Source organism: Naegleria fowleri (assembly GCF_008403515.1).
Source record: "Naegleria fowleri strain ATCC 30894 chromosome Unknown tig37, whole genome shotgun sequence".
NCBI lineage: Eukaryota > Heterolobosea > Eutetramitea > Acrasida > Naegleriidae > Naegleria > Naegleria fowleri.
The window spans coordinates 269,047-286,010 of NW_025407969.1; the positions used below are offsets into that span (position 1 = coordinate 269,047).

At 36.7% G+C, this 16,964-nt stretch overlaps 8 protein-coding genes across 8 annotated transcripts in view; 3 read left to right on the forward strand and 5 right to left on the reverse strand.

Annotated features, from left to right (window-relative positions):
- Window positions 1-12: 12 nt before the first annotated feature.
- FDP41_004421 (uncharacterized protein) lies at window positions 13-972 on the reverse strand (the record flags this gene model as incomplete). The annotated part of the gene is made up of 1 exon (XM_044707834.1): window positions 13-972. One exon carries the CDS (start codon window positions 970-972, stop codon window positions 13-15), a length of 960 nt encoding a protein of 319 aa, XP_044561235.1.
- A 135-nt stretch (window positions 973-1,107) lies between these two features.
- Window positions 1,108-3,498, reverse strand: FDP41_004422 (uncharacterized protein; the record flags this gene model as incomplete). Its single annotated transcript, XM_044707835.1, has 1 exon — window positions 1,108-3,498. One exon carries the CDS (start codon window positions 3,496-3,498, stop codon window positions 1,108-1,110), a length of 2,391 nt encoding a protein of 796 aa, XP_044561236.1.
- Window positions 3,499-3,859: 361 nt separating this feature from the next.
- Window positions 3,860-5,665, forward strand: FDP41_004423 (uncharacterized protein; the record flags this gene model as incomplete). The annotated part of the gene is made up of 4 exons (XM_044707836.1): window positions 3,860-4,088; window positions 4,200-4,205; window positions 4,307-4,764; window positions 5,009-5,665. The coding sequence occupies 4 exons, from the start codon at window positions 3,860-3,862 to the stop codon at window positions 5,663-5,665; spliced, it is 1,350 nt and encodes a 449-aa protein (XP_044561237.1).
- A 132-nt stretch (window positions 5,666-5,797) lies between these two features.
- On the reverse strand, window positions 5,798-9,091 carry FDP41_004424 (uncharacterized protein; the record flags this gene model as incomplete). Its single annotated transcript, XM_044707837.1, has 3 exons — window positions 5,798-6,055; window positions 6,166-8,454; window positions 8,546-9,091. The coding sequence occupies 3 exons, from the start codon at window positions 9,089-9,091 to the stop codon at window positions 5,798-5,800; spliced, it is 3,093 nt and encodes a 1,030-aa protein (XP_044561238.1).
- Window positions 9,092-9,516: 425 nt separating this feature from the next.
- Window positions 9,517-12,986, reverse strand: FDP41_004425 (uncharacterized protein; the record flags this gene model as incomplete). The annotated part of the gene is made up of 4 exons (XM_044707838.1): window positions 9,517-9,657; window positions 9,718-11,668; window positions 11,721-11,910; window positions 11,975-12,986. 4 exons carry the CDS (start codon window positions 12,984-12,986, stop codon window positions 9,517-9,519), a joined length of 3,294 nt encoding a protein of 1,097 aa, XP_044561239.1.
- A 758-nt stretch (window positions 12,987-13,744) lies between these two features.
- On the forward strand, window positions 13,745-14,836 carry FDP41_004426 (uncharacterized protein; the record flags this gene model as incomplete). The annotated part of the gene is made up of 1 exon (XM_044707839.1): window positions 13,745-14,836. The coding sequence occupies one exon, from the start codon at window positions 13,745-13,747 to the stop codon at window positions 14,834-14,836; it is 1,092 nt and encodes a 363-aa protein (XP_044561240.1).
- Window positions 14,837-14,886: 50 nt separating this feature from the next.
- Window positions 14,887-15,699, reverse strand: FDP41_004427 (uncharacterized protein; the record flags this gene model as incomplete). The annotated part of the gene is made up of 3 exons (XM_044707840.1): window positions 14,887-15,098; window positions 15,202-15,472; window positions 15,658-15,699. The coding sequence occupies 3 exons, from the start codon at window positions 15,697-15,699 to the stop codon at window positions 14,887-14,889; spliced, it is 525 nt and encodes a 174-aa protein (XP_044561241.1).
- Window positions 15,700-15,804: 105 nt separating this feature from the next.
- Window positions 15,805-16,964, forward strand: part of FDP41_004428 (uncharacterized protein) — a gene marked incomplete at both ends in the record, with an annotated part of 1,510 nt that continues 350 nt past the window's right edge. The window contains one exon of the mRNA XM_044707841.1: window positions 15,805-16,816. Coding sequence (XP_044561242.1) covers window positions 15,805-16,816 — 1,012 coding nt within the window. The remainder of the gene's footprint in view (window positions 16,817-16,964) is intronic.

Consider the following 16,964-nt stretch of genomic DNA (forward strand, 5'->3'; position numbering starts at 1 on the left):
AATCTTGAGACTTTATTCTTCGTCATCTTCAGCTCGTTCTTCGCTTGTTTCCTGTTTTGTTTCTTCAGAGGTCATTGGAATTTCTTTTGGATCATCCTTTTCGTCATCTTCCATGTCATCCAAAATACCTGGATCTTCCTCTTCCTCAATTTCTTCTTTCTTTGCTTTTTTAATGGAAATAAAGCTTTCTCTAAAAGCTAATAAATTTGTCAACCATTGATATAAAAGGAATGCAACGGTGGATTGTTGTTTCACCACTTCAATATCCCACTTTTTCAAAATATTGCTCACTCGTTTAAATCTTGCTGTTTTTCCTATGGATGACTCGGGCTCAAAAGCCACCAATTTTCTAACGAATGACGTTGGAGCACCAATTTTTTCCTTTGTCATGTTCCAGTCTTTTAATTCCTTCGGTGCCACTCCGAGCGCCAACAACACGGCTTTCATAATTCTAGGAACGCATTGAGGGGGTCTAAATGCCTTCTTGAGATAGGTAATTCTGTCTTTTTCAAGCTTTGTGATAAACTCCTTGGAGGCCTCAAACATCTTCTCATGCATGATTCTCTCCTTTTCGTTCAATGCTTCTTCCTGTTCCTTTGCTTCCGCTTGCTTCTGATCTTGTTGTGCTTTGATCATCAAATCACCCCACAATTTTTCTAATTGCTTAACTTTTTGTTGTTCCTCCGCTTTGAAAGCTCTTTGCCTACGAATGAAATCCCGAACCACATTTTGAATTCTTTCCACTGCTTTTTGCAACAACTTTCCTTTCGTTTCCATCCATTCCTCCATCGCTCGTTGATTTTCTTCTTCTTGTTTCAATCTCTTCTCTCGGAGTGCTTCTTGTTGTTGATGATGCAACATCCATAGACCCAAATATTCAATGGGATCTTGTGGTTGTACCTCTATACATTCAGCAATACCTCGCGAGAGAATCGGAGCAATGGTACCTTTCAAATATTGAGATGCTGACATTTTATCGTATTCATATTAAAACAAATATGAAGAGAGAGAGAGAAGGGAAGGATGGATTTGAAAAATTTTCGTTCGTTAGGGAAGTTATTGTAAACAATAAAAGGCGGGAGAAATTATTATTATGTCAATACCACACTACAAAAAGGCATCTCGTTTTCGTTTTCCTGAGCTAGATTTGCTTTTCTTTGTTTCTTTTTCTAAATATTCTTCTCGGTTTCGTTCCTGAACGTCACGAATATTCTCCATGTTGACATCCTCACTGAATTCGAGTTTCAACGTTCTACCATACAAGTGACTGTGTTTAAGGGCTTGATAAGCTTGATGACATTCTTTTGGAGATACAAATTCTACAAAGGCAAAACCACGATGTGAGTTGGATCCAACTTTCTTTGGTAAACGAATAGTTTTCACTTGTCCATAGGTGCTGAATAGCTGATATAAATCTTGTCGAGTAGCTTCGAAGGCGACGTTTCGCACGACTAACTTTTTGAAGGTCACTGTCACGCCCTTTTCTTCATCTTTGAACGAGATGTCTTGTTTTTTAAGTTTTGGTTCTGTTGTGGTTTTCACATTGGATTGAATATTGGAATAGTGAACGACCAAGATGTGATTATCCAATTCAACGCCATGTAATTCGTCGTGAGCTTTGACCGCATCCTTCACGCTGCCAAACTCTGCAAAGCCGAAACCCTTACTTTTACCATTTTCAGTCACAATACGAACAGATCGCGGTTTGTAAATCTTAAATAATTCTTTCAGACTCTCTTCCGTTGTTTTAAAGTTCAAGTTCTTAATAAATAATACAGTGCTTTCTTGATTGTCGTCGCCTTCGTCTGCCACACGAACTGGGCCTTTATCCTCTTTCTTTGGCTCTTCTTTCTTTTCTTCTTTCTTTGGAGGCAGAACACCTTCAGGTGCCCATTGGAGATAAAGTGGAACATTATAAAAATTCTTGTAGGCCAAGTGAGTAAATGCTTGTCTTGCTTCGACAGGTTCGTAAAATTCAATCAGTGCAATTGTTTTGGATGCAGGAATAATGATTCTGGAAATTCTTCTACTCTTGAATCCAAACAAATCATGCAGTTCTTGTTTTAACTTTTCTGTATTCTCATGAAAAGGAATATTTTTCACCAAAATTACCGTTCTAGAGAGCTTCACTTGTCCAGCAGGCTTGTTCAATAAATCCAGATTAATTCCATGGTCTTGAAGTTCTTCCTTTGTTTGTTTGATCAACTCTGTTTCTGCGAGAGCCATTCTAACAGCTGCATTGTCATCCACATTCGAAAAATCCCGATTATTCAGTAGTAATTCGCTCTTAGAAATTCCAAGTTGTTTGCTCATGCTCTCCATGACAGTGTTCGCACTCATATATGTGGCATTCCAGTTGTGTGACGAGCCGGCTTGTTCTCTCAGCTTTTTCATTTGTTCTCTCTTGTATTTCGACTTGCCCAGGAACATATTTTCCTTTTCCACATTGAAATTTGGCTTCTCTTTTGCTTTTGTGACGTGAATCATTCTACCTTGAAAGATGGAATTATGGAGAGTGTTCATAGCCTTGTCAGCATGTTCTGGAATTAAGAAATGGACAAAAGCAACACCCTTTGACCGCTTAGTTTCATTGTCTATTGGAATGTGAATTTCAGAAATTTCTCCAAATGGCTCAAATAATTCTTTCAATTCGTCTTCTGTGGTTGTAAAGTGAAGATTGTACACAAAGAGTCTTCCAGGATCTTCCTCCTCGTTTTCATTGAAATATAACAGGTTATTATCATCGTTTTCGAACATCGCATTGTCAGATTGTTTGCTTGTTTCATTTTCTCGTTTCTTCTTCTTGGTAGCTGATTCTTTTGTGTCGTCATCAGTAGTAGTGTGCTTTGAACCGTCAGCCATTTCATCTTCTGCCTTTTTTTTATCCTTCTGTATTTCTTCATCAAATTCGTCCTCTAAATCATTTTCCCAAAACTTTGGACCTGATGATTTTTTCTTTCCAATTCCCAAAAACTCATCGACCTCTTCTTCATTAGAAGAACTTTTGTTTGCTGAGCTATTCGAAGATGCTTGCTTGACGGCAAGAGCAGCTTTTGAAGTTTTACTCTTTGGTGGTTCCAATCTGGAATCTTTATAAGGTAATGCAAATTCAACCGTAATTTTAGCCATCCCGACAAACGTCTGATTTCTTTCTTGCAATGCATTCAAAGCCTCTTCATGCCTCTTATATCCGACATATCCAAATCCTCGACTCTTTCCATTCTTTGCCATCATAATCTTTGCATCGGTTACCTGTCCATACTCCTCAAATAACTTTTTGAATTGCGAGTTCGTTACATGCGAGGGTAACCCCTTGACAAAAATAATTCGAGTTAATTTCAATTCTTTACCAATTTCCAAATTATTTTGTGTTGTTGTTGTATGATTTCCTGATGATGATGAATCACTGATTCTTGTGGATTCCGTTCTTGTCATTTCTTCCTGTTCACTTTCCGATGATGATGATGAAGAAGCTTCAGATCGATTGTTTGTTCTCATTTTTTATTGAAATTCAAAAAAGTATTTTCGGAAAAACTTTCAAGTGCTTTGCTGATGGACGGACTTTGTGAGAGATTTTCTGAGATTTCCTTGTCGCTCTAAACACACAAAAATTACAATCACTTCTCCGAGTCACCACCACTACCACTATTACTACTGGCGTGCGTGAAAAGTGTGTGAAAAACTTATAAATTCTCACATTACGGAGTTTCAACCACAATAATAACAACAACAACAACAACTCAGAGAGTACAACATTTTTTGTGGTGGTTGTGATTGAATTGTTTAACTTTTCATCATCGTTATTATTTAAAATTATTAATCTCAAAGTAGAAGAAACAAACTCATTCTAACACTCGTCATGAACACATATACGACTAGTGAAAATAATCCTTTCATTGCCTCCTCCGAAGAAAGAGAGACCATTCATCATGATGATGATGGTGATCACCACAAGAATGAGGAATTGCTAAAAAAGGAAATTGGAGAATATAAAGCAACTAATGGAGGAAAGAAGGAAGGAGATTTGAGTTGCACCATTTGGAGCGTTATTGTGTTTTTCATATTGGGTGCTATTTGGGGTTCTGCATGTAAGTTGTAATGATCATTTTACCATATTTGAAAAATTTTGAAAAACTTCACAATCAAACATGAAACTTTTATGTCACACACATGATTGGTTTGCATGAATAACACTATAGTTTCATGTAAGTATTGATGAGTGAAAAATTTTATTTTAAACGTTGTTATATATTTCCATAATTGATTCGTTGAATCTTAATCTCACACCATCTCACACACAACTCAGTCATTAAATTATCGGTGGATCCAAAATTTGGTTTCAGTTCCTTCTCAGTCGTATTTATGAGACTCGTCATTGGTGGAATTTTTATGGTCATTCTCTTAATTGTGAATTTAATTCGAAACAAGGAATTACGAAAACAAGTCAACAAACATCGAGGAATTCGAACCATCATTTACATGATGATTCTTGGATTTTTTAACAATGCAGTGCCGTTTATTTTAGTTGCATTTGCTGAAGAATCAATCAATTCAGGAATTGCCTCTATTTTGGACAGTAGTATTCCTTTGTTTAGTATTTTTATTGCACATTTTACTTTAAAAGGAGAACGAATTACAATCATGAAATTAATTGGATTGATTGTTGGATTTGCTGGTGTGATTTTGGTGTGTTTGGAAAATGTCATTGTGGGTGAGAAACCAAGTACGGATCAAATCTTGGGTTATGTAGGAGTGACACTTGCTGTAAGTGAAAATTTTTGTTTATGGAACCAAGTTGAGGATTGTGTGAAATTTGTTAAAAATTTTTAAAATTGATGAAAATGATGAAAATGATTCCAATACTCTCGTCATGCCACGTGATGCATTTTCAAAATGATATTATTATCATTGAATTGAACATTTAATAATCAACACATGGGAACTGAATGTTTTTAAACCATTAATTTCGCATCATTATTTGAATATTATTCACCATCACAACATTAAGGCTGCCTCATATGGTATTGCATCAGTCTTTGCTAAAAAGTACTTGAATGACGTTCCAGGACAATTTGTGGCATGTGGTCAAATCATTTCTGCTGCTCTATTTGCTCTTTTAGGAGTATTAATCTACGATTTGGGAATTGATTCAAGACATTTGAGTTACTTCAAACATGCCAACTATCTTGCTTGGATCTCTGTCGTCTACTTGGGAGTTTTTTCTACAGGTGTTGCCTATGTTTGCTATTTTTATTTAATCAAAACGGTGGGCAGTGTGAAACAATCAATGGTTGGATATTTGTTACCAATCTTTGGTGTCGTGGAAGGTGCAGTCTTGTTGGGAGAATGGAATAATATTCCGTTCTATATTCCAATTATTGAAGTGATTGGAATGATTTTGATTTTTGCAGGAATTGCTGTCGTCTCGTTCCCTTCATGGCAACAATTAAGGAAAGGAGCAAAGAAAATTGCCACCAGCAGTCGATCAGAAAAGGATTTGGAGAAGGCAATTATTGAAGGACCTAATGGCAGCACAAGCCAAGATCAGGACGATTCGAATCAAACCACTACTACCAACGAAGCATCATCCCTGCTTAACCAATCCAACAGCAACAAATATTACACCTCAACATCAACAACTCGACAAGATACGACCATTCAATAAACAAACACTGAACATTATGTGTCACACATCTCATGGTTGTGAGTCCAATGAAAAGAATGAAATTCCTGTACAACAATGTTTATAAATATATCTTGTAAGCTCATAGCATCAATAAATTAAAAGGGAATATATCTAATCTACACTTCCTGATAACAAAAAATCAGAGAAATAATTTACAACAAAAGATGCATCAATCGTTTTGCATTCAAATTTCATAACCTCTGTTTTCTTTTTCTTTTTGGATTGAAAGGACAATGAGAACACGTTTTTACCTGAGAGAGCAACATTGGTGTTTTCATTGATGGGTATCTCTGTGATGGTCTTGTCCTTGTTGACATCTTTGATTTCAATAATTTTTGAATCATCCACAACATTTTGCTTTGCAATCACCTGAAATAGTAAAATGTTAAAAAATCATTAAAACCAATACAAGGAATCCATTTGGGTCAAAATTTAGAGTAAAAATTCATGAACTACAAAAGAATAAAACCATGACATACCTTGACCTTTTTGTTCTTAAACTTTCGCACAAGTTCAACTTCAAATGTTTGTAAATCAAAGTATTCATCATTATTGTCATCATTCACTGCATCATTGGTGGTATCATCGAAATCAGTATCAGTATTATTGAGAGTGGTGGGAGTTGCTTCTTTGGAATTGGATTGATGTTGTTCAAAATAGTTATTAATCATGGATTCCCTCACACTTCCAATATTGAGAATTGCAAGTTCTACCGAAGAGTCGCTATTCGAATTGCTTGCTTCACTTGTCAAGTTATGGTCATCTTCATCTTCATTTCTAAGAATTGATCCCAAATGTTCATCATAATGGAATACTTGTCGATCCAAATTGTATGCAAATTGAATCTTTTTCACGAGACAATAAACAATTCGCAAGGATGACAGAAATCTTTTTTCTCTCAAACTTATGATATTGTTAATATCTAGCGTTATCAAATCGTTAAATCCAATATCAGCTTTAAATGATCCAAAATCATACTCTCCATCTAGAGAAATATACAAATTATGGCTTTTTCCGAGAGTGATTCGTACAACAAAAAGAGAAATATTCACTTGAATTGAAAAAATGTCACCCAAATGAATCATCCATTGATAGGGCCGAGGTCCATGAGATTGCATGTCTATCGAGTCAAACCATAAAAAATTATTAGTGAGATAGAACATTCCAGAAGAGGTCATAAGAGGATCCTTTTCTCTGAGGTAAGTGGAAAAAATTTTGTCAACTACTCGTTCATCGGCAAAAACAATTTGACCCTGTGTCATGGTCTTGTTCAATTCACTGAATTGATTGTAATATAAATTAGAGAAGAGAGAAATAAATTCATCTTGGGCATATTCTTCTAATTGCCGAATATGGTGATGAACATCTACATAATGATTCTCCTTTTTCTTCTTTTTTTTAGGAAAGGTAATTTCACTCGCTGGAGGAATCTTTTCTGTTAACGTTTCAATATTGGTAAGATCATTATCAACATTTTCAGATTCATCTTTTTCTGTGAGAGGTTCATCTTCATCTTCTACATGAGCTGATTCCGTTGAGTTCTCCTTTCGTGACTCTGTCTCGTGGATACTCTCTGACTTGTCTTCGTCCTGATCCTCATCACTTTCAAAAGCAGCTGACGATCCTTGTAGTGGAGTTGAAGAAGAATTTTCAATCCTCATATCTGTTGGCTCTTGCTGATGTTGTTTAGGAAATGGTTCTTGTAATTGTGGTACCAATGAAGCCACTGATTTATCTCTGGATCGGTCCAATGGAGTGACAGGAGTCGATAATTCTTCGTCGACAGCATCCACAGTGTCACCCTCAACAACAGGAAAGAATTTATACCTGGCCAACTCAAACACTATATAGCTCCAAATATGCCTATCTGAAAATCGAAAATCTAACCTGTTGATCGAACTATTAGAGCTTGAAAATATGTTCGTCCTTCGCTGTACACGTTGTAAAGAATTAAATTCAAAAGACAAGTGATAGCTTTCCTCTTTACCATGTTGAGAGGCTCTGAAAAATACTCTATCTACATCTCCAAGCGAAAATAATATCACAGTGCTGTTGTTGAGGATCATGCTGTGGAAGCCAATCCATTTGATATCATTTGAAGGGCTCACAATGATATAAAATGAACCTTTTAGATATATTGGAAAACCTCCAATAAATGGCTGTGGTTTTTCATATTGGCATAGCCCTGTCAACACATATTCAAATGTTTCAATCGGAAATGCTGAAGAGCTCAATAGTTTTCTTAGTGTTGAATAATATTTAGCAAAATTGTTTTTAAAGGATCCTCCAACGATGTCAATTTCTCTTCCGCTTTCAAAAAATGTTTTGCAGAATGACTCAATTGTTTTCTTTTTTTCTTTTTCATTGAGAGAAAATGTCGAAGAAAGTTGATCAAATGGCATAGTTGATAGAGCATTATGGGACCGTAATCTTCCTTTTCTCTTTTCTGAAAATGTTGATAAAAGGTAATCTTTGTAATTTGCATTGGTTTGCTTTCTTTGATTTGATTTTGAATTTACCAAATGCGAGGAAGCTACAGCTTGTTTAATTCTTTTAATCCAATCAAGCATCTGATCTCTGTTTGCTGCACTCACGAACAACACTCTATCTTGGTTAATAATTTTGAAAGTATGTTTTTTTTGAAGATGCTTCTCTGGAGCTTCTCCCACTTGTGTGGATGATGTAATTGGAATTTGATTAATAGGTTTCGAGTCATTTTCAGATTTGTAATACTCTAATCTTGTGGTGAATAATTTAAAATATCGTTTCTGGGTGAAATTCAATAATTGTAATGATATAATTGTAAATTTTAACAATAACATTCAAAACGATGAATTCAAAATGTCACAACAAATTTACCTTCCAGCTATGCACATTGGCTCCTTCTTTCACTAAAAACCCACGATGCAACAAATAATTTTCGTCATATTCTACTCCTTCACTCAAACTCGGAAGTAACAATGAATCATCTGTGAGTTTGAAAGTAGTATTTCTATCCAATTTATTCAAATCCTCGTCTTCGTCAATTTCCTCTACATTCATATCCGATAATCTTCGTTCAGTTTTTGAAGACACCACTGTACTGAATGATGAGGTGGTTGTTGTTGAGGCCAAAGAAGTGGATGTTGAACTGATCCTACTTCCCAATAGGTCCTTCTTTTCCGGTAAACTCGTGGCCGATGGTGATCCAGCAGCTGGCGGCGAAGAAGAAGCCTCTGCTAATAAATTAATACTCGATGATGATCCATGATGGTTCTTTGTATTTCTCTTTTTAAATAAATTAAATCCTGTTGTTCGGGAAGGACTGCCCTTTCCCGTCTTTTGATGGTCATTGGTCATCGGTGATGATGATGATGAGAAAGGTTTCTTATTGCCTCCTCCAAATCCTCGCACCAAGCTTCGCATTTTTCTTTTTACTTGTCACTCAACAACATTCATTTTCGAAAACGTTTCGAGATTTTTTGGCACCTCTCACCAAAGTGAGTGTTCCCTCAATGGTTCTCTTTACCAAGAAGTGCACCATTCAGAATTTCATCTTGTGGCAGGAGTCAAATTCAACGATCCGAACATTCAAGCCGATGTTCAACACAGTTTGGAGTCGTACATTAGTCAGAGAAATAAGGATCTTTTCAAGTTGACTGTTTTCACTAAGGGAGAGAATGAGTACATGGTTCAAGCCAATTATGATGAAATGTCTCAACCTTGGGCACCAACTTTTTAAAGAGACATCATCATGGATGCTGTCGAGTGGTCATCATCTCTTGTGTTAGAACGAGTGGTTCGAGTCCAAAATGTTGGAATCGAACTGTTTTTATTGAACTATAGAGCATTTAAAAGTTTGGAGTGTAAAGTCCCCAAATTAATGGTATGAGAATGCTTTCAAGGAGAAAATAGATGACAGTAATGGGGAATCCACACTTGATAAAGTCCCATGTGGAATAGCCACCAGGTCCCATGATTAACAAGTTACACTTTCATTTTGAGAATGTTGAGAATGACAATTTCATGAAAACAATCACATAAATACTCACCTGATAACCGATTGGAAGAATAAACGTGGTACTTGCTGCCATAATGACCGCAATGGCAAAACATCTTGGATTTAAGGAATTGGCTTGTGCCACAGAAATTGCAAGAGGCAAACACACAGAAACGGCAGCATTGTTCGTAATCACCGAAGTGACTAAGATGGTTATGAAAACAATGAATGCAGGAAGTAGCCATGATGGTACTTGCATTAATTGCAATAAGGCGTTCAAACCTTCACCAATACCGCTACTCGTAATGGCTATTCCAACTCCAAGAGATGCTCCTATCAAAACAATGATTGGCCATTCAATGCATTCCACAGCCTGATTAGGAGAAATTAAGCCAATAGCTACAATTACAATAAATGCAACGAATGTGCATTCTACCAAGGGATATCCAGCGATGGCACACCCAATCATTGCAAAGAAAATTGGGAAAATCAAGTGTTCCCACCACCACAAATTAATCTTCTTTCCTGTAAAAGGTATTTTGATTTTGAATTGAGTCACCTCTTCTCTTGTTTCAACATTACATCTCGAAATGACATAGAAATCTCTGGCTTCTCTATACTTGTCATAAAATGAGCTTTTACCAAGCAATAATAATGTGTCACCCGTATTAACATGCAATTTTTCAAGATCAGAAGTATCTGTTTTTGTGTCTATCCATTCTCTGTGACGAATAGCTAATATGGCAACACCATACATTTGCTTGAATGAGTTATACTTTTGACCTAAACATGGATTAGATGAGCTCACAACAACCTCAAAGAATTCTGTTTGATTCTCATCAATGTGTTTTTGTTCTTCCTTATCTTCTTTCTTTGATTTTTCCTTCTTTGTACTTTCTTTCTTTGGCTCCTCTTTAGTAATGCTTGATTCTTCTGGTTTGTTTTCTTCGGTAGTCTTGTTTTCTTCATTTTTGATTTCTTGTTGTTGTTGTTGTTTTGTTTCTTCTACTTGTTCATTAATTGCATTTTCAACTGAACTTTTCCTTTCAACATTTAGCCCATGTTCTTCAATTTTTTGAATTAAGGTTGCCTTTGGAATTGGAGCGTAAATGAGTGAGGGAAGAGCTTCATCCATTTTGTCTTCCAACAACGCTGGAGGGTTTTCAGCAGAGGGTTCAACCTCTTGAATGATTTCTTCTTGAGGAGACTCTGAAATTGTAGGAAGTTCAACAGATGATGAAGCATGAGCAGTCTCTTTTTCTCCAGTAGTCGTGTTATGTTCTAGTACACCAACTCTGTCTTTTAACGCTTCTGCAATAGTGTCTGTTCCTAGCATGGTTTGAATGATGTTTTCTTGTTCTTCAATTCCCATTGTTGAGTGTAATTGGAGAATAATGTTTGGTGGTCCTTTAAAAATTAATTGATCTCCAAGTATAAGCATAAAGTCATCTGGAACAGGAACAATGTTCTCATACTCATCCTCAATGACAATAGCTGTGGGTGTTGCTGGTTCTTGATGAATAGATTGAGGAGAAATTGTAGCCTCTGAGGATTTGTTTTCTTCTGTTGTTGTAGTTGTGGTTGTTGGGTTGGGTGTGATTATCTTCTTTTTTCTGATAATTTGAATAATGTCAAGATTTTTGAATTCTAACGATTCTAGAGCCTTCTTCTTGGTCTTTCCGAGAAGTGACGAATTTGACTTTAATTCTAACTTGCAGAGAAATTGCTCTCCTCTTTCTCTTGCAAAACGAAATAGACCACCCTTTTTACTTGGCAATAACCACAAGCCAAGTGTGGTAAGGTAGATGGTTGTCACAACGACCAACATTCCACCAAGATAAAAGAATTCATAAAATGTCAGAGCAGGATATCCATACGAAACATATAAACCATTTCCAATGACGTTTGTCGAAGTTCCAATCAATGTTGTTAAGCCTCCAGCAATGGTAATAATGTTCATGGGCATTAAGAATTTTGAAGGTGGAATATTGTTCTCTCTGGCCCTATTTAAGTATCCAAGTTAATAATTACATGTGATTAGGAAAATTTACCTACCAATTCTTAATGAGAGGAATCATTGTAATCACAATTGGCGTGTCATTGATAAATGCAGACATGATCGAACACACAATACAAATTCGCAAAATACACAGCCAATAGCCGTATTTTGGGGAGCCAAACATAAAGTTGATAAATTTCTTCGTTAGAGTATTCTTTCCAATTGGGTAAACGATCACAAAGAGCACTGTCAGTATGTATGTCAAAAAAGCAACACTTGTTAAATCTCAATCATTACAATAGGTACTTACATGTCTCGGAAATTAAACCTTCATTGCTGAAACCACTGGTAGCTTGTGAAAAGTTCAACACACCAGACAAGTAGAGAACCACCAAAGCAAACAATACACAATAATAAGGTCTAAATAAACTCAGTGTTAATGCTGTAAGCATCAATAAAATCACAACAAGAGTGAACCAAAACTTCCATGAATTCCAAGCGAAAGCCACCACAGGAGATGTTGATCCACAATAATTTAAAAGTGTGGTGTTTGAGACATTAATAACTTTGATGTAGTTCGCCAAATATGACAACAGAGGTAAACCGTAGGATGGATTGCTTCCCTTCAATAAGCTCATATTTACGGGAATCATGTCATTCATTGAGCTGGGTATATATCCGCTTGAATTATCATACAAATATGTAGTATTCAACTGGATAGTAAACATTTGTAATGAATATTGAGATGCAAAAAGCTCCGGTATGTCAAAATACAAAGTTCCATTAGAAATTTTTCCACTTGTTGATCCACCTAAAGAGTACATCATCTTTGAGGGATCAACTTGCAAACCATTGACTCCTGTTGTTAATTTGTGAGTATTCAATGCTTGAGTGATGTTGTCAATGGAGGATAAGAACAGCTGATTTCCATAAATGGTTTGTAGATTGTTGTGAATGAATCGAAAATACCGAAGCCACATGATATGATCTGTCGTGTTCACATTATAGGTAGGCAATGGATTCGCCATTAATATTTGCCAAGAGAAAACTCCATTTTCATTTGCATAGTTGCACACCGAATAACCAAAGGTTGATGATGTTGTAATGTTCGTTACAAAAGTCTCATTGATGTACTGAAACGACGTGCTCTTAGTTTTAAATTCTGCTAAAAATCGATAATTAGATGCAGCCAGCAGAGTTTGATGATGTACAAACAAAATAAACAATAGGACCAATATCAACACGGGTTTTCGAAAGAAAGAAGAAGAAGGCGACTTGAAAATCACCTCCGAGGAAGATACAACGTTAGTATTGATAGCCATGATGAGGTTCAGGCAACGCGAGATCAAAGTTTAGTATTCGGTAATTTTTTCTCTGAAACTTTTGAACCCAATTTCGGAACATTATAAAAGCCTCGAGGTCTCTGAGTCGGACCACAATTTTAAAGCTTCACAGATCAAGAGCATCTTGAAGTCCTGACCTCTTCTCATGTTTGATCATCTTGATCTTCTATCGCGACCTATCATTTGAATCAATGGGTCAAATTGGTCAAGAAACAAAAGAGATCATTTTTTGGAATTGGAAAATGTTCAAAAAGAGAGGAAGTGTCTGACTCGTCGATTGGTCATGAGGTGGGGAATGAACATTTAACAAGGACATATGAGTATCAAGTCCTGGATAAGGTTCTTGTAATGTGAGGCTTTCTTCCTCCATCCTTCATTCGTTTTATCAAGTGATGAAACACAACGGAGGAGCAACTTTCAACCTAAATCAACTTATTGTCATCTTTATATTGTAAAGACCTATATCGTTTTGTGGGTCGATGCCCACACTTTTGGTTTTCCCATTCATTTACTTTCCTAAACTCCTCACGCGGTTTGGTTTTTCAACATTCCATGTCCTTCCCAGTAACCAGTTATTACTTGTTGCTCGGAGGAGGAGATTAGAGTTTTATGTGCCTGACGGGGATTCGTTGGAAGAAGAATTTAAGAGATAAACACAAATTGAGAAAAAAGTCCCTTCACTTAGCCACCAACCATTTGGCACATCCACTGCAGAATCTACAGTTTTTCATCACACCATGAGCAATGCAATGATTGTTGCTCTCCTTGGAAGCCCCTCAAAACGAAGAAATTCCATCGTCACTACTGCTTTTGACCAAAATTGTGCTCGTGAATTGGTGTCTCGTTCCAATAGTATTGTCGTTGCTGGTGCTGCTGCTACTATTGGTTCTCCGAGAAGACAAGAATTGCCTCGACCTTCGTTGTCGGGTCGAACAAACGCTTCGTCCATCCTGCATTTAAATCATTATCATGTCCCTCCTCCTACGTATGCTCTTCCAGAAGAAACTCTATTGAACTTGTTGTCTCTGGAGGTATCACCCATTGACTTGCAAGAACGATTTAAACAATATTTTGTTGAGAATGAACGAGTGATTCAGCACTATAAGAGACAATTTGAAGAATATAAAGAAAAATTGAACCATGCAAATGAGGAGAATGCCTTTCTTTCGAATCAGATTCATCAATTGACTTGTGAATTGAACGCTCTCACAGAAGAGTTGCATGATGAAAAAGAAAAGCTCAACCAATCGACCATTGACTTGGAATCGGTCCAACAAGAAGTTCTAAATTTACGTCAAGAAAACGAATCACTTCACAGACAAATAACAAGACAGAATGAATGCATTCAGAACAGTTCCTCACATTTGATTCAAATCCAAGAAGACTTTCGAAAAACAAAGCAAGAAAATGAAACTCGAATTGAGGAACTGACTCATGAAATTGACATTTTAAAACATGAATGTTGCCAACAGAAAAATTTGATTGAACAAGTTGACACTAAATGTGATTCTGTTCCGAATCAGTTTCTGTCTCCCAACTGTACCATAGACTCATCTACTTTAACTCCAAACATTGATAATCATCACCAAAGTTTGGATTTATTACAAGCGTTGAAAGAGCTGCAACTCGAACGCAAAAAGTTACGACTAGAATTTGAAAGAAATATAAATCTCATGAAAGAATCCATTATTAAGGACATGGTTTCCAAACGAATGAAATTATGTTTCGACAAGTCAGGACTCTCACGAATTGCTTCTTCTCGATTCAGAAAGGAAAAAGTCACTCCATCATTCTCAGATCATGTCCATTCATCTACCTTACAAGAGTGACATGTTTTAGGCCTCTATTTGTTGGCCAGTTGGTCTTGTGACAATGCTCCTTAATTATGTGCCTGAAATTCCCAAGGATGGTTACATAATGGACAAACTGGATGATGTTTCAACCATCTCAAAATACAATGTACGTGAAACATGTGGTTACAAATTCCCCACCCAACTTTACAATCAGCAACGTCCGCTGGATGTCGAGAGGAACATTCCACACAAACTTCTAGACAAGAATTTTTGCAGATTGAACAAGCACTGCAACAACCTTGTGTACGAGAGAGAAAAGAGCATAATATGAAACGATGTTCATCATGTTCATCATTTGACCAAAAACATGTTCATCGTCATCATCATTGAGAGAAACCTACCACCACAATCACATTGCCATGAGGATACGGCAACTGAATTCCAAAATTTAACTTCAAATAACTTGCTTCCCTTGTGAGACTTCTTCTTCTTTTTGTTCGCTCGGGCGAGTAATAATTTTGCTTTGTATTTGGCTGCTGAAATTAATTGTGATTTGGATTCGTCGTCGTCACTGTTGTTTTGTTGTTCGTTTTGTTGTTGAGAGATGGCATTTTTCGTTGCCACTTCATGATTGTCGTTGTTGGTCTCTTCCAGTTTGTTGGACAGTTGATTCTGTTTGAGAATTCATCATGATGATTTTTTAAATGTGGAAATGAACAAGAATAGCACAAGTTCACACATCACAAGATCAATCTAAGAAAGTTTGTCGGGAAATGTGGCTGCATTCTACACGTTTTTGTTTGCTGCTCAACAGTTTCAACGTCAATGTGCGCACAAGTATACTCATTTTCACTTACAAAAAAACTTCCAGTGTTTGCTGTCTCTTTCACTTCCTCCATTCACTCGAAGCATTGATCTACAAAATCCGGTCCGTCGAAAAAATATTCATCATCACAAGCAAAAAAAAATTGCACTAACCAACAACAACAACAAATATCATCATCATGGCAAGAAAATCCAAATCAAAAGAAGTTGAAGAAGTTGAGGAGGAAGAAGTGGTTGAAGAATCATCGGAAGCAACCGCAGAAGTAGGAGATGCTTTTATTCCAATCCAAGAATTAGAAAACCATGGCATATCAGCAACCGATGTAAAGAAACTTGTTGCTGGTGGTTTCCATACTGTACAATCTCTAATCATGACTCCAAAGAAGACCATCATTAACGTTAAAGGTATCAGTGAACAAAAGTGCGACAAGATTCTTGAAGCAGCACAAAAACTCTTCCCTTCTGGTTTCTCAACGGCAGCGGCCTATCAAGAAGTGAGAAAGAAAGTTACCAAAGTTTCAACGGGATCCAAAGAATTGGATAAATTACTAGGTGGTGGTATCGAATCTAATTCGCTAACAGAAATATTCGGAGAGTTTAGAACTGGAAAAACACAACTTTGTCATACACTCGCTGTAACCTGTCAATTACCTCTCGAGAATGGTGGTGGTGAAGGAAAGGCATTATATATTGATACGGAAGGTACCTTCCGTCCTGAACGTTTGGAACCAATTGCAGAAAGATTTGGCTTGAAGTATTCCGAAGTATTAGATAACGTAACATTCGCTAGGGCCTATTCAAGTGATCACCAAGAAAAATTATTGCAAGAAGCAGGAAAATTATTGGCTGAAAGCCATTATGCAGTCATCATTGTTGATAGTTGTACTGGATTGTATCGTTCAGAATTTTCTGGACGAGGTGAATTGAACGCAAGACAAATTCGACTTTCAGCATTCTTGAAAAATTTATTGAAACTTGCCGATGAGTTCCATGTTGCAGTTGTGGTGACAAATCAAGTCGTTGCACAAGTGGACGGTGGTGCTGCCTTTGCTGGTGCTGCCAACGCATTGAAACCCATTGGAGGTCACATTATGGCTCACATGGCCACCACTCGTCTTTTCCTGAGAAAAGGAAAAGGTGAGGAAAGAATTTGTAAGATTTATGACTCGCCCTCACTGCCAGAAGCTGAATGTAACTTTGGTATTTACAATGATGGTATCAATGATCCATCAGGAAAGTAATAAACCTAAAGCTTGGTTGTCTGAAAATTCTTAATAATACTCGAAGTTTTGTGTGTTCTGTGAGTACTTGTGGCAACTCCATTTTGAAGAACAAGGAA